Source organism: Gymnogyps californianus, chromosome 3 (assembly GCF_018139145.2).
Source record: "Gymnogyps californianus isolate 813 chromosome 3, ASM1813914v2, whole genome shotgun sequence".
NCBI classification, from domain to species: domain Eukaryota; kingdom Metazoa; phylum Chordata; class Aves; order Accipitriformes; family Cathartidae; genus Gymnogyps; species Gymnogyps californianus.
The window spans coordinates 2047089-2066181 of NC_059473.1; the positions used below are offsets into that span (position 1 = coordinate 2047089).

Below are 19093 nucleotides of genomic sequence, written 5' to 3' on the forward strand. Positions count from 1 at the left end.
CTGTCAGCGTTCAGGAAAACCTAAGTTCTAAATCAGCAGGTCTTCAGGATGTGGAGCCTTGAAATCTCTGTGCACAGGGTTGAGTGAGATGGCAACAAGTAATATTGAAGCCAGTTCACAAAGCTTTACCTCCCAGTCCCTTCAGGTATGAGGAAGGGAACCAAGAGGATGTATTCCATTCTCTTTCAGGCAGGTACGTGGGAAAACCTGGTAGTCTTTTGAGGGGGAACATTGTCTGGAGAAAATATTCCAAATCCCAAATCTTTCCTCTTTGTAATTGTGCTGTATGTCTGTATGAAGACCCCAAAGATTGTGCATTTGATGGGATTTGCACACTGTGAATACTCTGAGATTGATAACATACTGTCTACATTTTGAAAACTATGTTACAAGCTGGAAGGCCATTTAAGATAGAAGCAATGAGTTAAGCGCAAGACCTGAAAAACTGCTGGTTCCCTTCATTGCAAAATGAAGTGAGGTTCTAAGATGAAAGAAATGTTCCCCTTGCTGTATTTTCATTGTGTGTCTGAGAAAGGTATAGTGGGTAGAAACCCAGAATTAAACAAAGTAAATTTAAATTAAGAAAAGGAAAAAAGAGAGAAAAACAAACTTCCAGCTTCCAGCTCAAGCGGGAGACAGAATAGCTGGGGCTGTTGCTCTGAGCTGCTTCTTGGGGGCAAGGACTTTAAGCTCACTATGTTTCTTTCTTTAAATAGTAATATTGAGAAGGTGAATTGTAGCTTAAAAAATTATTTCCCTGCTTATATAATACAAATATGCTTCAAAGGTACTATGTGACACCTAGGAGACAGTTTTGGTTCAAGAAGATGGCCGTTTTATTTTCCTCTATTATAGCTACATTTCCTGCCTTTTAATCTTTGTGTTTACTAGAATAAGCTTGCAGGACTTTATGCTTCTGTAATATTAAGAGTGGTGAATCTGAAAAACTCAAAGTACATTATCTCCCTAGAAATAACAAATCAGTGTACAATTCGGGAGGAGTTTGATCTCAGGAACTGTGATGTGTCTCCTGAGAAGATTGCAAGTATATGGTTGAGAGCTGATACAGGCAGTGCCAGGTTATGAGGGGAAAGCTTTGCAACACACACCACCCTTCTGGAAAGGAATCAACAAGTCACAAATGACTCCCCCAGAATTAATACAAAGACTTACTCTGCTGTCTTTTTGTCAAAAGAGAGGAGCCAGCAATTCTTGTCCCTTCTCTCCCCCGTCGTGAGAAAGAGAGTAGGAGGACAGATTTGACGTAAGACTTGATACAAGATAACTGTGACTTTGAGCAGCTGCTGTGCATCCTCTATTACTACATAGCATGTGCTCTGTGCTTAGCACAATCCAGCAAGATGAAAAGGAAATCTGTATTACACTGGTCTTCTCCAGATCTCCAGGGTATTGGGCCCCTAAGCAAACTGGGCAGAGAAATTTAATGATTTATAAAGGGCAAAAAACTTATATATGACAAACTTGGGGATAATATTAAGGTTTTTCCTTAGAAAAGAAATTGAAAGCCCTTTATCAAATGTACTTTTCCTGTCTCATTTATTTACATGATGAAAATAATGATTCTGCAAATATCTTGGAGGAACGTGGAAGTTACATGATAGATTTTGCTTGCAGGATTTGAAATAAATCGTGGCGTGGTGTATTTGTGGGGGAGCCAAGGTTTGCTGTCTCTGTCAGCAGTTACAGCTTTAGGCTGGAAAAATAACAGGAGAGATGAGGCCGAGGAACGGTTTTAAAATGGCTTGCGGTTGTATTAGTTCGTGCATTCGGTTAAGATAATTAATTGATTGTTGTTTCTCTCTCCTCTCCCCAACCTTCTTGTTTTTCTTCTTCTCCCTTTCCATGTCTGTCCTCCTACCCTCCCCACCCACCCTTATTTTTCTCTTCCTTTTTTGCTCCTCTGATTGGCATCCTCTTCTTTGCTCTGCCTGTGTGGTACAGAAGTGGGGTGCCAATGAGAGGTGCTGCAGGAGCAGTCTCGCGGTGTGGGAGCTCCAAGAGCAGTGCTCCCACACCACGGGACCACTTGGTCACTGGTGGGACTGTCCCAGACAATCCAGGACAATTGTAAGCTATACTGTGTGTTACCTAGGAATTGTTCTTCATTTCAGAAAAGGGCTAACTTTTGAACTGGGACCGTTTTAACTGGCAAAGAATTTATATGATAAGAAGTAAAAAAAGCTTGCGTGAAGACTGTATTTATGTTACTAATACGAAAGGCAAAGATTTGTTTGCATTTTGCATTCTACTAACCGCTAACATATATCCTATGTTTGCAGCTTTCATTTAGTTTGATTTGCATGACTCTACATAAACTGAAAACTCTTGTAACATACCTGGTGATGGAAAACCCTTTAAAGCAGGTTGAATGTGTAGAAAACAAAAAGCAGCGTTAGCATGTTTGTCTAGTTTTCTGTTTTCTTAACATACTGGCTTGTCTCACTCTCCTTGAGTTATCTGTCTCAGAGCCTGTTCTCAATTGTGTTGTTATGCATCGTTTGTAATCATATGTCCTAATAAAGATGAGAAGTTAAAGAAGGTTAAGAAGTTGGATTTTCTCTCTCCAAATATTATTCTTTTGATTATTTATTTCTTTACACCAGCATGAGCTGAATTATATAAGCTTTCAAAATAGCCCCCACAAGTGGCGAGTACAAGGCTTTGTACTGTAAACTGAAGTATTAGACATATGGTTACAAAATTTGTTCATGCACTTTTACATGCACACTTCTGTGGGTGCAGTGTAAAAGCTTTGAATGAGAATCTGTGTTGTATTTATGTGTAGATGGGAACTATTCAAAACGTATCTGGCAAAACACACCTCTGGGGCGGAGAAAATAACTTTGGGCTTATTTCAGCAGAAACCTACTGTTTGAGAAGCATCCTTTGGAATATTCACTTTTACTTTCTCAACAGCATCCTGTCAAGTTAATGCATCCTAAATGTATTTGGCAGCACGCTGGTTTCATCACATTTGTCCCCAAGGCTTGAACATATTGTGACTGGTATTTTTACAGTCCCTGCCAACCTACTGAACTCAGAGTCAATCTCGATTCTCCCACAGGTCAGCACAAAGCTGGCCCAAAGGTCTTGTTCATTTGCGTGACGCTTAGCGGGTGTGGAATTGAGGGATGCCAATACTGTCACAATGCACAACGTGTTACCAGCATTTCTCTCTCTGAACTTGAGCGCTCTCTGCACTGAGGTTGATGCAAAATATTCAGCTTTTTTTGAGGGTTGCTGTGTAGGTTGTAGTCCAGGATGATGGAAAAAGCGTTGTTTCTGATATGTTTTGTTAGGCAGGAGAAGGATCTGCCTATTATGTTTTACCTCCAGCCCAAAAGTTCTCCATGTACTATTGGTTGAATATTTTTACTTGTTTTGAAGCTGTGCTCATTGTATATGTCAGAGTTTATGTAAGGAATAACAAAACAAGTGGAAAAGACTCTTCCTCTCAACCATGATCACAAACCCCGAGAGAAGCCTAAGGAAAGAGAGACACCTTCCAGAATATGCTAAAGTTGGGTTGATTCTGATGCCTTGGTAGTATATGGAAAGAATTCTCCTGAAGTCTCATTACCTGCAGTATTCAAAACTTTTTAGCTCAAAGACAGAAATTTAGGTTTTGCCTAAAGCATGTTACAATGTGTTCCTTGAAGCTGGTTTTGGCAAACGAGGCTGAGGGATCTTCCAGGCAGCCCTGTCTGTCCAGTGTATTATGTACGGCAGATCTCTATGCAATAGGGCCAGCCTATTTACGGTGGTTGTTTACTTTAACAGCTTTACAAGATGTTTAGAACAATAAACTTGTTAAAAAAGAAAAGCCTTCAGATTTCATTCAGAACTGATTATCCTTCTTACTAATCTGCTTTTCTGCTTGTTTCACATTTGGAGACTGAACTAGAATGACATGTGAATGCAATGACTAGCTTCCCTTACAAGATATGAAAATGGCTATCACCACCATACGTTCTGCAATACCTTTTTTTTTTTTTTTTAAAGAGTGCATCAGCATACATGTGAAATCATAAATATTGTAACCATGCTAAGGCTTTTTCAGTGCTATGCTTTTAAAAAAAATAATTTAGATTTCAATTGATGTTTCCCTCTAGTTTTGTTTCAGCTTTGCTTTGATCCACTTTATTAGAGAGCAGGATATTTTCATATTGAATACTATTCTTTTTTGTTGTCTTGTGTTACCTACAAAATGTAAAGGAAAAGTAACAGCATGAAAAGTTGTATGTAAAACTCCTATGTATGTTGGGATGGGAAAATCACAGGGTCTAGAATTCACAAAATCTTTTAATCACTTCTTAAAGCTCTAGGAGTTTTGCAGAAGTTTTAGGGCACTTGGGAGTCCCCCTCTCATCAACTCGTGAAAGCGTACGTTTAAAAGCTGCGTTTGTATTTTTTCTGAAATGAACAGTATATTTTTTTAAATCTTGGATTTTTTGTTTTGTTGTCCAAACAAACCTACCAGTAGTGGGTCGTCTTACCTCTCTTTGAACCTTGCCTTCTCTTCTTGGGAGCAGTCCTGCTCACCTTTATTTTTGTGTAGCAACCAAGTATGTTCCCTCTCCAGTTAGCAGCTGTCTAAATGAACGTTAGTCTCCCTTTTGAACTCTCTTCAGCTTCTTCTCTACCCATTTCTGCTGGGCCCATCCCATCACCTTCTCGGTGTCAGGACATTTTTGTCCATCTGTCCCTGCTCCAAACTTCATTGTTTGTCGCTTTCATGCAACGTTGTTTCTGAAGATCCAATTCTGTTTCCATTGGCCTCAGAACAGAATATTTGTGTTCTCGCCAATTTCTTACTGATGCAGACAGCGTCTCTCATCAGAAAGCAATTATGCCATGTGCTCTGAAAACATAAGTTGGTTATCCCTGTCCCATAGAATTTATCATAACAATGTTTGGTCTGCTTTTTCTCTCCTTTATTTCCATCTAAATGAATCTAACTTTTTTTGGCCCTTACTTTGGCCCTGTTCTCTAAGATCACATCTCTTTTCTCCCTCAAGGTGCCCCACTCTTCCAAAACCCCCTTCCCTTTTCCCCTCCTGCCCAGCTCTCGGTATGTCCGTCTGTTATTCTCTGTCCTGGTGCTGCCTGTTCACCCCACCCGTGATTTAGGCTCCTCTTCCTACTCAGCGGTCTTGGCCATTTCAGATAGCCTTGCTTAGGTGCGAGTGAATGAATTGTCACTTGCACCTTTTCACATTTCTGCATGAAGACCTATGAAGACAGTGGATGAGATTTTGTCAGTTTAAATCTGGAGTTAGCTCGCTGATTTATAACCGTGCATACTTGTGTAAGCGTATCATCAAGATAATCATTAGTAACAGAAATTTCATTTGCTGTATTCACAGTATTTAAAGAACTGAAAGCCCTCTAATGTCTGACTGTGTCTTATCTTTCCTGGAACTCATTCATCCCATAACGTAATATAAGCACATTTATTTTAAATTACTGGAAAGAAACCGTTAATGCTTGTATTATGTTTTAACTTGCTTTCCTTTGGAGGCAGGGAATTGTCAAGTAAGTACTAACAACAGAAAAAGCACAGATTGCTGTGAATGTACAATGCAGATTGCATAGGTCAAAAAGGGTAAATATATGTAATTTGCTACAGTGCAAATTTCTTGTCTTGACAACGTCATCTTGTGTATCAAAATAAATGAGGTGTAGTCACAGAGTTGTTAAAAATGAAATGACTTCTTAAAATGTTAAAAATCTGATGCTGCTTTACATTTCTTTTATTAAGATGAAAGTAAGGCAATGAGTGCATACATGTGTGTATATATACATGTATATGTATATATGAATGCACACAACATTTGTGTTTGTGTGTACTGTGAATAGATATATAAAAACTATATGTGTGTATGTGTATGTTTCCAAATTAAATTTCATGCTTACAATCTAGTGATTATCAATCATGTCATAGTGGTAGTGTTCTCTTGCTTTCATAAAAAATTTTGGCTTGCTCTTGTCATAAACTTAACTGATATTCCTAGGTAAAGAAATGTAAAAAAGATCCATTTTAAAATTATGCTAAAACAGAAAAAAGAGCAGGAAGCATACAAGAAAATGATTTGTTATTTTCGTAAGTGCTGATTCAAAGGCCCTGGTAAATCTGGGCTGAAATGGCTTTTGCCATTTTAGCATCGCATAATGATTTTATTTTGTAAGAGAATTCAGTTTTGTCATAATTTCGTCCGCCCCTTCTCTACTGGTGACTGCCCCGCTATTCGGTCCAGTTACCACTGGTGGTTATGTAACATGACTTGATTGGCCACTTTCAGAGAAAATAAAGGTACTTGTTTCCCTGCGAACAAAAGAGCACAAGCTGTCCCCGTAAGTAAGTTGGCCTACCAATGAACACTTAGGAGGCTAAATTGCAGGCTGAACTGGGAGAGAAAACAAGCATCCATTGTGTGAAGTTCTCAACAGTGCTTATGAGACTGTTAGGTTTCTACCGGTTTCCATCCCTGTCAGGCACCTGAAAATAAACGAACACGTGGAATCACGTTCTCCTTCAGTATAAAGTGTGCGGGAAGCATGGATGTAGCTTCCTTTTTTTCCTTCCGTCCTGTAGGATCTTTAGCTCAGAGTATACCCAGGGATGCCAGGGTATGATGTTTCCGAATTTGTAGACTGGTGCACTCTTTAATTTCTGTTTTAGTTCTTGCTGGCATGCTTGAATAGCATGTTTTGTGCCACAAAGGAATGACTGATCAACTCTAAAAATGCTTGTGCATGAGTAAAGTGGTCAGAAGTACACCTAAACTGTATTAAGTTTCTTACTTGGCTTTGTTTGCTGCTTACAAGGGGATCAAGGTAACTCTTTCACTCTTTTAATGTCACAAGATCACCTGCTAATGTACTTTGCTAGTACTTAGTGAGTTTGCTTGTTTGCTTGAGAAGTGGGTTGGTTTGTTTACCTCCAGCTTTGTTCTGTCCTTTTTAGAGCTCCGATTCTCGCGCTACTTACTCCTGCAATAAGTATTCTAGCTGTGTAGCAATAAGTGTTCTAGCTGTGCATTTTGTCAATTGTTGCCTTTAATACCTTCCATAAAAAATACAATCCCAGAAAAAGCAGCTCCCTCTAAGCAAAAGGGATTTCATTCTTCTGCAATTAACTTTTGCAAAATGAGGATTAATGGTAGTTACAGTATAAGGACAAGAACAACCTAATTTTCACAGCGTATATAATGTATATCAAGTTCGCACCTTTTTGAAATCTTAAACTGTGGAAATGCTTTCAAAATTCGAGTGTTTATTAAATAAATTGAGGCCAGACGTTTTGAGTTTTTACGTACAGAACCCCACTGTTGTTTAACCCCGTCTCCAGAATCTGCAATTGGAGTTTAAAGGCATGCAGTGGGTGTTTTTTGTATTATTAACAGCAGCCATCAAGTGATGTTTTGGAGCCAGCATTTAACCATAATACCTGTTTTTATTCTTTTGCCATCACCACTTCTACCCCAACCTTCTAGCAAGACCTATTTTCTAAGTAAAAGATGATCAAACATGATAAAGAATCTAGGCCAGATTTCTCTGGGCTAATTTCTCCGGTAATCCAGTGCAATTTTTATGGCTCTGTTCTGCTGTTGACGGGGTTAGAATTAGCCCGCATGAATTTCTGTTAACAGAAAGGGAGAATCATTATGCTTCAATTAACACAGTGGTCATCTAAAGTGGAGCCTGTGCAGCAGGCATTTGATTTTGTACGGTCATGAGCTTCTATAGGCCGAGCTCCTTCTACTCCTCTTAGGTTTGTACCTCTTTTTTCTTGGAAAGATCAAGTCAAATAGTAGCAGTAAAGGTTACCTGTCTTTAAAGACCATTTGCACGAATCAAATTTTGCTTCAGTCTGTGCTCTACATTTGTCTTTTTAGCTACTTTTAGCAACTGTAATTATATAAAAATGCTTTGCTGGCCTTAGTGTCTGTTAAATTCACACGAATGAACGACTCGTACATTTTAAAATGTAATTATTTTATCTCTAATATGATTTTGAGAAGGTTTTAATAAAGTCATGTCAAGGTTTTGCGACGGAGTTTCTCAGAAGAAGCAAGGTTGGGGAGAGGTTGACTGCCAGCTGTAGAAAATCTTGTAGATTGTTTCTGAAAGCAACAATTTACTACCATTTAGTATTCAAGGATTTTCCCATGGATTTAAATCATTATGATTTAAAAAAATAAAATTGCTGTACGGTAGTCTGTTCTACCACTCATCCACAAAATCTCCATCAATATTATTTCTGCTCTTTCCATCAAAATGCATATGATCTCAGTCAGTTTATTGTACAACTCTAAAAAAAGCTAAGCATGAAGCTCATATAGTTGCAATTGGCCATTTCCTGTTCACATACAAAACATATGCTATGGTACTGAAGGTTTTATTTTGCTTTCCAACATATTGATTGTCTTCTTTTCTAAATGTTTGTTTCAGGCCACCAGTTAGCAGAGCTGCTCCTCAACCTGAAAAACTGCAAAAGAACAATATCAACAAAAAAAAGAAACTGGTTGAGGTCAGGCTTAATACTTTTTCATTTGCTTTAGAAGAAAGACGTGCTGGGTGAAATTCATCCCTATTTCAAGGGCAGCTAAAGTCAGGTATAGGTAGAAGAGAAGAGAGCAATTTCTAGAAAGTGCTTTCAGCTCTGGTAGCAAACACCAGAAGATGTGATAGACAGCAACCTCTGTCGGAAAGAACCTCAGATTCAGGGTGTTAAAGCTTACCTATAATATCGGATCTCTCCAAACCCAAAATTTGTCTCTTAATTTGAAGGGCGGGTAGAGCCAAAATGTGTGTGCATCCACAGCAGAACCCACACTCACTACCTAACCCCAAGGGAAATACAGTCAGAAACTGCACTTTCACACATGAAAAGTCACTGCGGGATTTTCAGTGATGACATTTGCTCATTTACTTTGGAACACACCTTTTCCCCAAACTGTAGGGTCCCCCAAACAACTTTTTTGAATTTCCACATAATATGCCGAACAAGGAATATTCTGTGATCTGTGTGGACACTTTGCAACAATTGCTTGGTCTGTCAATGTAATTCAAATTGTTCCAAGTCAGCTGTAATTGTGTTTGGGACAGATTCATTAAGTCTGTCTTCTGGGCTAAAAAGCAACTTTAACATCAATCCACTAACCATTGCTGTTTTTCTGGAGGAAATTTCCTTGGCAATTGCTTATTGTAAGCTGAAATTATACCTCTGATTAATGTTTAAGTTGTAGAGTTACTTATAGCCTGCCTTTGTTTCTTATAAGGACTTTAAGGTCAGAATTTGGTCTGTTAAAATTTGGTGGTTGATGAGGATGATTTTTGAAGACTCTTAAAGTAGAAGTAAAGATATTTACAAATACCTGATACCCTATATAGCTATTAAACTGTGATGGGAAGATGAATAAAATTGGACCTTTTTTGTAAGTTGTATATATTTTTGAATGGAAATTTACAGAAACAAAACATTTACAGCTGGCTGAATTATTAAAGAAATAATATAAATGCAGGGCCTTGGTTGACAGATTAAAGCGTTGTAGATAGTCTGTGAGAATGTCATGTCTCAAAGTAGCAGAAGAACAGGGATAACTGATTAATTATTGATTAATTAGTCTATTGCCTCTACAAGATATTTGTAGCTCATGTAATTACTTTAGAACTGTGCTTATGTGATCCAAACTCTGTAATCGCCTTGTTTCTCCCTTCATTTCACTCTTATTCTTTCTTTTTGTTTTGCTTGACCAGGAGCTGGCTTTAGACCATGTTTTTGGATACAGAGGATTTGATTGTCGCAACAACCTTCATTACCTAAATGATGGTGCCGATATTATTTTCCACACAGCTGCAGCAGGCATAGTTCAAAATCTTTCTACCGGTAATTCAACTTGAAACAATACTTTGAGATAAAAAATGCGGTACAATGAAAACATTTCTGATTGAAAGTCTTAACTTTTTAACATTCCTGTAACTTCCTCTCATTTTGCATCTTGATAAATAACGCAAAAAAATTTAGATGGCTGTTATATCAGATTGACAATTTCTCCTGTTCAGGTCATCCTGTAGAGCCATCCTGTTCCTTCCAGCAGGTATGAGATTCTGCTAGGAAGTGTAATAAAAACCTCTTCTATTTCTGCAGCTGTGCCTTGCTAAAATCCCCGCAGAACATGCAGGAATGGCTTTCTCAGAGGAGAGAGCCTGGGTTATGAAATGACTAGTAGCCCCAAAAATGTTAGGAGCAGTAACATCCATTGTTTCCTTTTGAGTTGTTTTAGCAAAGTCATACTCCAGGGAAGGGTACATTTTGATGCAATACAGTGTGAGCAAGTTGCTCTTCGGAAGGGGTAGAAATATTCCCTGCCTTTTGGGTAATGACAAGGAGGAAAAACACCAGAAATTTATCTGGCCCTAAGCTGTAGCACCAACATCTTCATATTCTTCATATATCTCAAGAAACAAAGTTAGGAATTAAAGGAATTTTGGCTTTATTTTATTCCCTCTTGGTTCCACAGTGAACCAAATGGTCACAGCGGTGCGCTCAGCAGCTCTGCTGCCAAGAAGAGGCGGAGGCAGAAAAGCTGTCACATCTGGTGACCTTTGGGGACTCCAGTCCTAGCGCGGCCTCTGACCCGTGGAGCTGGGAAGCACAGCCCCATCTGTTCTTTTTGGGCCCTTTCCCTTGGGAGGATATTGCAAAGTGCAGACTTCACAGGGCTTCGCTCTCCGCTTTGCTTCCCACTGACTGCTTCGATTTACTGGGAAACCTGGGCCCTGCGTTTCCCAGTTTTGCTTTTTCGTGCAGTTACAGGAGGCTACGGGATGATTCTTGGGATGATTCCTGGTTCCCTGGACATAGCTAGTTTACCAAATACTGCTTTCATATATATATATGTATGTGTGTGTTAATGGTTATGTTCATAGTGCATTTGGTAATGGTGCCTGGGAATGAGAGCAGAGCAGCTGTTGACATAGTTATTGCCCTCCCCCCATCCGTCCCCTGGAGAGTACGGCACGAGTGTTAGCAGCAAGCTGCTTGAATATTCTTTGCTTCAGTGGTGGTTCTTTCTTCGATACTGTTGTGAATAAAAACATGTTTGAATTTTATTAGGTAGTCAGAGTTTCTACCTGGAGCATACTGATGACATTCTCTGCCTAACTGTGAATCAGCACCCAAAGTATAAAAATATTGTGGCTACCAGCCAGATCGGTAGGTGACTCTCCATATAACAAAGTTTTACTCAAAAATTATCAGGGGCACTGATTTATTTTGGGCTTTTCTGTGTAGAAATTTTACCGGGACATGCTGGTGTTGCTGTCCTCACATTTTTTCTTTGATTTTAAAGAGGTAATCAAGCTTCAGGATTTTCTTATGATTTCAATTTCATCTCTGATTGTGAGTCATTGGATATTAGAGTTAATCGTAGTGTAATCATATTTCAGAAGGCAAGCTTTGATAAGCTGCACTAAATCATCTCATTAATCTGTAATCATAAGATTTATAGAATTCCTTCTTTCCTTCCTGTATCCAAGGCACTTGTTTAACAGTAAAATGCTTAGCAGTAAAAATACAATAATGAAAAATTCCTATGCAGAAGTACAAGAGCTGTATGGAAAAGGAAAGAAATAGAGTGAAATCTCGACAGAAGTTATGACACGTGTAAGGGGCCAGTTGTGAAGCCATATGTATTTATGTGTTTATTATTTACATGGAGAGTCCTGTTAGATTCCCTAGTACCTATTGCAGGAGTAAACATTGTATGGGAAAAGCAGGATCGTTTGTCCCAAACCTTGAGAAGGATCTGTTGCCTTTCACTTAAACCAGCTTAATACTGGAGTAATTAACTTCATGAAAAAGAATGGTGTCATTCTAATTCCCGTCCTTCTGGAAGGAGACTCAAGTCTATAACTGCTGTAATAAGTAACTTAACAGGGGGCAGAAAAATGGTAGTAGGTGAACACCTTGACAAGCTGTCTTTGCCACCTGTACTGAGTGCTGTCATTTCAATTTGAATGTTGAGTAAACACAAAAATCTCTACGTGTTGTCAGAGCTCCAGTTCAAAATACTGATTTCTATGACAGGGAAAAGGTAACTGTTAAAGGCCCTTTTTCTAGTCTGTCAATAAGAGCCCATGAGATCAGTGTTTCTGATTTTGGTTGCCACTCTGTATAACTACAGATTCATTTCACTTTTAAACTTAATAATATTTAAAAACTGCATGTCTTTAGCATTTCTTTTAAATATCATTTTTAAAACTCAAAAGTACTAAATATTGTTGCGATATTTGTGTATAAAAACCAATATACCCAAAAAAGTTCAACAATATTCCTGCTTATTTGTTTTGTTGATTTAAACCATATCCATTTTCAAATTTTTAATTTTTTTTTTCCTTCTGGTGCTGATGCTGGCACTTCAGCATTAGAAACATGACTTATTTCACCTATTGTTTTCCCTTGGTGCTTCCTCATTTGCCATTGCTCTCACAATGCAGGTGATATGACAGAATTTCCAGGTAAGGCTGATTCGTTTGTGAATTTTAGTCAGCGGAGTTATGTAAAAGTTTCATGTTACCTCGTTGTATCTGTGTGAATCGCGGATACAAGTGAAACATCTACAGACAATTTCTTTTGCATGAGGTTCTTCATAAATGTTATGTTGTTCTTTTAGAATTTGTCTTACTTCATGAAATACAATGATTTCCCCCTGTGTTTTGCAAGCTATTATGATTTTTTTTTTTTTTAGTAGTGTTAATCTTAAAACAAAACAAAACCCCACAACTTATGTGTCTGTTTAGGTTAAATGTTCTTGAAAAATGCCTGTTTTGCATTGATGCTTTCCAGATGCTGAATTAATTCTCTTTTAATACATCTTTTTGCACATAGGTACAACTCCCACAATTCATATATGGGATGCTATGAGTAAGCAAACGATTTCAATGCTACGTTGCTTCCATACCAAAGGGGTCAACTATGTTAACTTCAGTGCAACTGGCAAACTTCTGGTTTCAGTGGGAGTTGATCCAGAACATACTATCACAGTGTGGAGGTGGCAAGAAGGTAAATCTGGAAAAATCATGTTCCTTCAGCCTAACAGAACTGTGTACAATGATTTGCTTTTCCTTTCAAGTCTTTGGAAGAGATTTGTGTTCTTACTCTGAGTATCATGGCTCCCCAAGTCACAAAATCAGTTAAAGGAGATAGCAAAGTCCTGGAAAATATGAATAAGAAAATAAGTTTTAAACTTCTGTTATAAGTAGGAGTAAGTTAAGGAAAGAATGTTGTTTAATATAAAATTCCATCAAATTAAGGAAAGTGTTTTCTTTTTCTTCCTAAAATACTTGAACTTGGAATTCTATGCTGTAGATAGGCCTTTGGGAAGTCATTTCCAGAAAAGAATTATCATCTTCAGAAATGGTGGAGAGGAGAGGAAAAAGTGTCTCGGCTCATTAGATGTGTCCCTGTGCATGTCACCAGATGGTAACTCATTGATGACGTTGAAAACTTCTGTGTTGTTATTTCACCGACCAAGGAGACAAATCGTGCTATGAAGACCTAAACCTGCATTTCCTAAAACTGTCAGATGCAATGGAATAACCAGGGACCTTACAGGTTGCATGAATTCAGATGTTTGATACACTAAATAATGTTGGGATTTGCTTAGCTTGCAGCATTTGGGACACAGTTCTCTAATCCAATACCAGGTCAATTTATTTTATAAAATCGTATCAGAGCTTAATTTTGCAGGTAAATTTAACTTTATTTTTATCCTTTCCTAATTAAAACAGGGGCTAAAGTTGCTAGCAGGGGAGGACACCTGGAGAGGATATTCGTTGTAGAGTTCCGCCCAGATTCAGACACTCAGTTTGTGTCTGTTGGGGTAAAACACATGAAGTTCTGGACACTAGCTGGCAGTGCTTTGCTTTATAAGAAAGGAGTCATTGGTTCCATGGAAGATGCCAAAATGCAAACCATGCTTTCTGTTGCCTTCGGAGCAGTGAGTTCAAATTACTTGCTACAGAATTTTATAATACGTTTTTATTAAAACTGCAAGTGTCAATTTCCTTTGTTGAAATCCAGTACAGTGTGGACAGTGCAAGACCATGGAGCTCTTGCTCATTAGTTAAACTTTTAATTTAAAACTTGTACGCCTTTAGATCCTCATGAAAGTTTGCTGAAGAGGATTGGGTTTCTCTGTTACTGAACATTTTTTATTCGTGTCTGTGCATACCTACAGCATCAGCTGTCGTGGCTTTTATTTTTTTACTTTGCTAGTTATTGAGCACTTCACTGGTTATACTTAGAAAAATGTAATATTGTTAGTTTGTGTATAGGCTCTGCAAACTTTTTTTCTGCTAACAGTATTTGGTATGACATATGCTAGTGCTCCAACTAATGGTGACAGTGTCTAATACTCTCCAGTATGATCATTAAGGAACCATAGCACTGTGCTTTAGACTTCATAGTTAAGGAAAACAATACATATTAACAGTGCAAAAGCAGTGTTACCATGATACTAAGGTCTGAAATAGCTTCTGCTTCATCCAGAAACCCTATAGAAATTATCTTTGCAAAGGTTAAGCATAAGTTATACAACTCACCAATTCAAGGAAACCCCTTGCTCCTAATTATCCACCCTGCACAATAGTACTAATGTGTGAAATGTGAGTGTATAAAGTTAAGCTCCCAAATCCTCATCCTTGTGCCCAAACAAGTGACTTTGTTATCAAAAACTGCTTAATACTAAACATTTCTTTCTATTCCGATGGCATTATTCCAGTATAAAATAGGAGTAATGTAATGGACACTAAAGACCCCAAAAGCGATTTTAAAAAAGCAGCAGAACGTAATATTAGAACAAACAAATTGCTTGTCTGTACTTTCCAAGTAGAAACAGTCCAACTGACATTTTATTTTCTAAAATAATAAAACTAACATCCTGTTAGGGGCACCTTCAAAACCAGCAGATGAACTCTACTTGATTAGCATATGTCATTCATTCAGGATGTTTTTTTCTTCCTCAAGTATGTGTCATTGAATCCCACTGGAAGTATGAGCCCATGTCACAGGAGCATGAGTAAATCGCTCTTAATAGAGTAGGGGCTGTGCGCATACCCTCTGCTTCTTCATGCATCCATGGACCTCACTCATTTGCATCCAGGTTCATCTAATGCCAAAGTCAACAGGTCGTGCTGGGATACAGCCACACTAAATTTTTGTCTCAAATGATGGAAAGTCATTCTGGGGCTTCTTTCCCCCAGTTCCTTCAACAGACACCATTGCTGCTTGTTGCAGAACATGAGACTTCCCTTTGAACCCCTATCAAAAGGGTTCCCTTTATGATTTTTTCCTGATATCTGTTGTTTCAGAGTCAGTGGACTTCAAGGTCAGACCATCTTTAGTTCTTTAGGCAAGCTTTTCCATTTAACAGAGCACACTCCAAAAGAGTGTTTGCAGTGCAGAATGCTTGCTGCTTTTTCCCATTCCTCGGGGAGTCCCAGACCTTGGACCGGTTTGCTCCATGGGGCAGGTTTCATGGCTTTTATGAGAAATTATGCCATTGCTGTGGTGCATAAAGTAGGTAACAGGTTGAGTTAGTTCTGCATTTAATTTTATACACTTTATTTTCAACATCTTGAAGATACTGCTTGCCAGTCACCTATCCTGAGATTCTCACTGACACATACTCAAAGAAGAAAGAAATGTCACTTAGAATTCAGTGGTGGTAACCTGCCATCCATCTCGCCAGCAGGAGACGTGACATAGCACATGCATAGCAAAAGAAGTACATGCATCTGAAAGATCTCAAGATGAGATGCGTGAGGTGAATGTGCCCTACACATATGGTTTATAACATCTCAAAGAAACACCGTTAGAGTGCAGTCATTAAACTCATTAAACTCGTTCTCTCGATGCAGATGGTTTTGATTCCTACATTCATTGCATAGTTGATTTTTCTCAGGAAATTCAGTAGCTAAAAGAATTTTAATTCAAGCTGAACAAAAATGCTAAGGTGTTTATTATATCAGAGATCGTTGCTATTTGTTGCAGAATAACCTTACATTTACTGGTGCCATTAATGGAGATGTCTACGTCTGGAAGGATCATTTTCTGATTAGGCTTGTGGCAAAAGCTCACACCGGGCCAGTGTTCACAATGTACACGACTCTTCGAGATGGACTCATTGTTACAGGAGGGAAGGAGAGACCGTAAGACACATAATCTTCCTAAAGTGCACAACTTTTGTCTCTCTCAGATGCTTTTTTTTTTTTTTAATTTATCCAATACCCTAGACATACACAATGCTTCCAGAGATAAACGGTATCTGTACTGTAGCAGTTTCAACCTAAATTTTACATAACGTGCCCAGATGTCTTAGTAAGTAGAGGACTAATAGGTAGGACACTCAAGGGTCGCAGTAATGCACGTTATGCACAAAGGACGTACTGACCCTCAAAGGAGCAATTGATACGAACACCTGCATAAGCTCCTTGTTGCCTGAGCTCCTGCCAGCCTGGCATAAGTGGGTTTTTCTTAATTTTTTAATTCTGTCAAACTACAGACAACCTCTCCCAGTGGAGACTCTGTGATTAGTAAGTTCTTTGATTTACTAGAAGTAACGAACATATTTGCCAAGCTTATCTTGGTGACAGAAATTTGAGATTAAGTGACAAGAGAACAATTTGGTTTTTACAAATTAGGCATGATACTGTTTAAATCACGAAGCGTGATAGCATTTAAATTTTTATTATTTACTTTCCATTGCGCAACAGTGAGGTATCTTTATATACAGTAGAAGGGGATTCAATGTCTTTTTTATTATTTAATCGGAAAAATACTGATGGGATTTACATATGGGATCTGTTGTAGCCTATGCAGAAGGAGACATCTGGGTAACACAACACGCTTCTTTTCAGCACTAAAGAAGGGGGAGCTGTAAAGCTATGGGATCAAGAGATGAAACGGTGCCGAGCATTTCAGCTTGAGACAGGCCAGCTCATTGAGTGCGTGCGCTCCGTCTGCAGAGGAAAAGTAAGTGAGCTGACGCGGCAGATGTTACGCTTTGGCACGCATCGCTGCATGTAGTTCTTGGTGGAGGTTGGATGGGAGACATCGGGGAGAAGACTTTTGTAAAGTTGTGGGAGGAGGCTTTGTCTGCCTCCCTAGTGACCTTTCCTTACTTGTCTTCCTGAGCTCAGTGATGGGCTTTAAAGTGCACGAGGATTGCATTTCTGATGCTTAGTGCCTGCCTTTCCTCTACGGTCAGCAAGGAGAGGGAAAGGCCTTTGAAGGCCTCGAAAGGACAGTGCTAAGCGTAGGAACGTATTTCACCAGGGTAGGACCTTGTCTCCTGCCTTTCTTTTCGAACGACAAAGGGAACTTAGGTACCTACTTTACGAGGTTTGCTTCCTGTGAAATGTAGGCACAGCTTAGGTGCTTCGGTTAGGCCAAATGGATCCTAGCTTTTTTTTAAGTCACAAATAAAACAAGTTGCCACTGAGAATTACCGATTGACTTTAAGTTTTGGTAAAGTGGAAAACAATAGAAATAACTGAGTAATTTGACATGCTAAAATCACTCTTGCACATATTTAAGTTGTACTTGTAAATGTTGTGAAAGGAGCGTGTGATGATGCAGGAGTTTTACTTCATATGATGGGTATCTGTCCAACCTAACACTTCACAAAATGGTCTCTATTTAACTTTGTATATCAACTCTCAGGCATTTGACATGCTCTTTGATAACTACAACACTGAGGAATGTTGGTTTATATTTCTAATCAAGTAGCCATTAACCAATTCCCAACTGTATCTATTTATGCTTTTTCCAGGTATTTGCCAAGAAAGTTTTTGCAGTTTAGACGATGACAGTATGGCTAGAGTAGATGCAAGGTGCTCTTAAACAGTCTAACTGAGCCTAAAACCCTGTTTTGATTTTTTTATTGTTGCCCAAATATTATATTTAGTTACCTCAGAGGTATGACAATCATGCTTTGCCAACTCGTATGTAAACACTTTGAGCTGAACTAAAATCCTTAATGGCAAGATGGAAATCGACCGCAGACACTCAACAGTAACACCAGAACATGACATCAGATCTCGAGATGTGGGAGTGCCAGTGTTTTACTCTCCTGTTTTTAAGATGCTGCATGAACAAGCAGTATAAATCGGGATGAGTTATCACACACATTTCTGCAATACATCGGTACTTTACTGCTATTGATATCTCATTCTTTTTTTCGTCTACAAACAGGGGAAAATTTTAGTGGGAACAAAAGATGGAGAAATCCTTGAAGTAGGAGAAAAAAATGCTGCTTCAAACTTGTTGATTGACTGTCACATGGAAGGGGAAATCTGGGGCTTAGCAACTCACCCCTCAAAAGACATATTTATCTCTGCAAGTAATGATGGAACAGCAAGAATCTGGGACCTGTGTGACAAAGTGAGTATCACTAAATTTAGAAGTATATGATTAAAAATGATCATTTTATACAACCATGCATTTTTCCAGCTGTACGATGTACCAGCTACGTACGCACCTTTGAGCAGCCATGTAAAGAGAGCAGTGTTTCTCTTCTGGTTTGGTACGGTTCTTTTTTTCCCTGCTGTGTGGCAATGTCAAAAGGTAAGTCCTTGGTGTGAGGTAGCATGCTGCTCTTTCCAAAAGCAAGCAATTTGCAGAGCAATGCAGTTATTTAAAAGCACTGGTGCCGATGGAGTGCCTTTTGTTGTGTATTGCTTATTTGGATCTAAAAGTACAGGCTGGCGTGGATTAAGGAAGCGTTTTAATTCCATGCTGACAGACTGGGTGACACAGATTGTCCTGTCACTGACTAATACACAAACCCTGACAATAAGCCTGCCTGACTGGCAAGCATGGCTCCCTCCTTTTTAGAGCCCTTCCTTAGAACCAAGCGTGTTGCATATGTGTAGTTCAGGATTTTTTTTCCAAGTCAAATTGCATAACAACCACCATTTTTAAAAATAACGAATAAATAAAACATTTTTTAAAAATAACAAAAAGGTTTCTGCTTATGCTAGCCTACATAAACCTTTTCAAAAG

The 19093-nt window shown here is 38.7% G+C and overlaps 1 protein-coding gene across 2 annotated transcripts in view; it reads left to right on the forward strand.

Annotated features, from left to right (window-relative positions):
• Window positions 1–19093, forward strand: part of EML6 (EMAP like 6) — a 117544-nt gene that overhangs the window by 92292 nt on the left and 6159 nt on the right. The window contains exons 28-38 of one of the 2 annotated variants that reach the window (XM_050893842.1): window positions 5542–5556; window positions 6850–6858; window positions 8476–8554; window positions 9784–9913; window positions 11144–11242; window positions 12526–12546; window positions 12917–13090; window positions 13819–14027; window positions 16082–16239; window positions 16948–17062; window positions 18284–18472. In XM_050893842.1, coding sequence (XP_050749799.1) covers window positions 5542–5556; window positions 6850–6858; window positions 8476–8554; window positions 9784–9913; window positions 11144–11242; window positions 12526–12546; window positions 12917–13090; window positions 13819–14027; window positions 16082–16239; window positions 16948–17062; window positions 18284–18472 — 1198 coding nt within the window. The remainder of the gene's footprint in view (window positions 1–5541; window positions 5557–6849; window positions 6859–8475; window positions 8555–9783; window positions 9914–11143; window positions 11243–12525; window positions 12547–12916; window positions 13091–13818; window positions 14028–16081; window positions 16240–16947; window positions 17063–18283; window positions 18473–19093) is intronic. The other variant, XM_050893843.1, reaches the window with a different exon arrangement.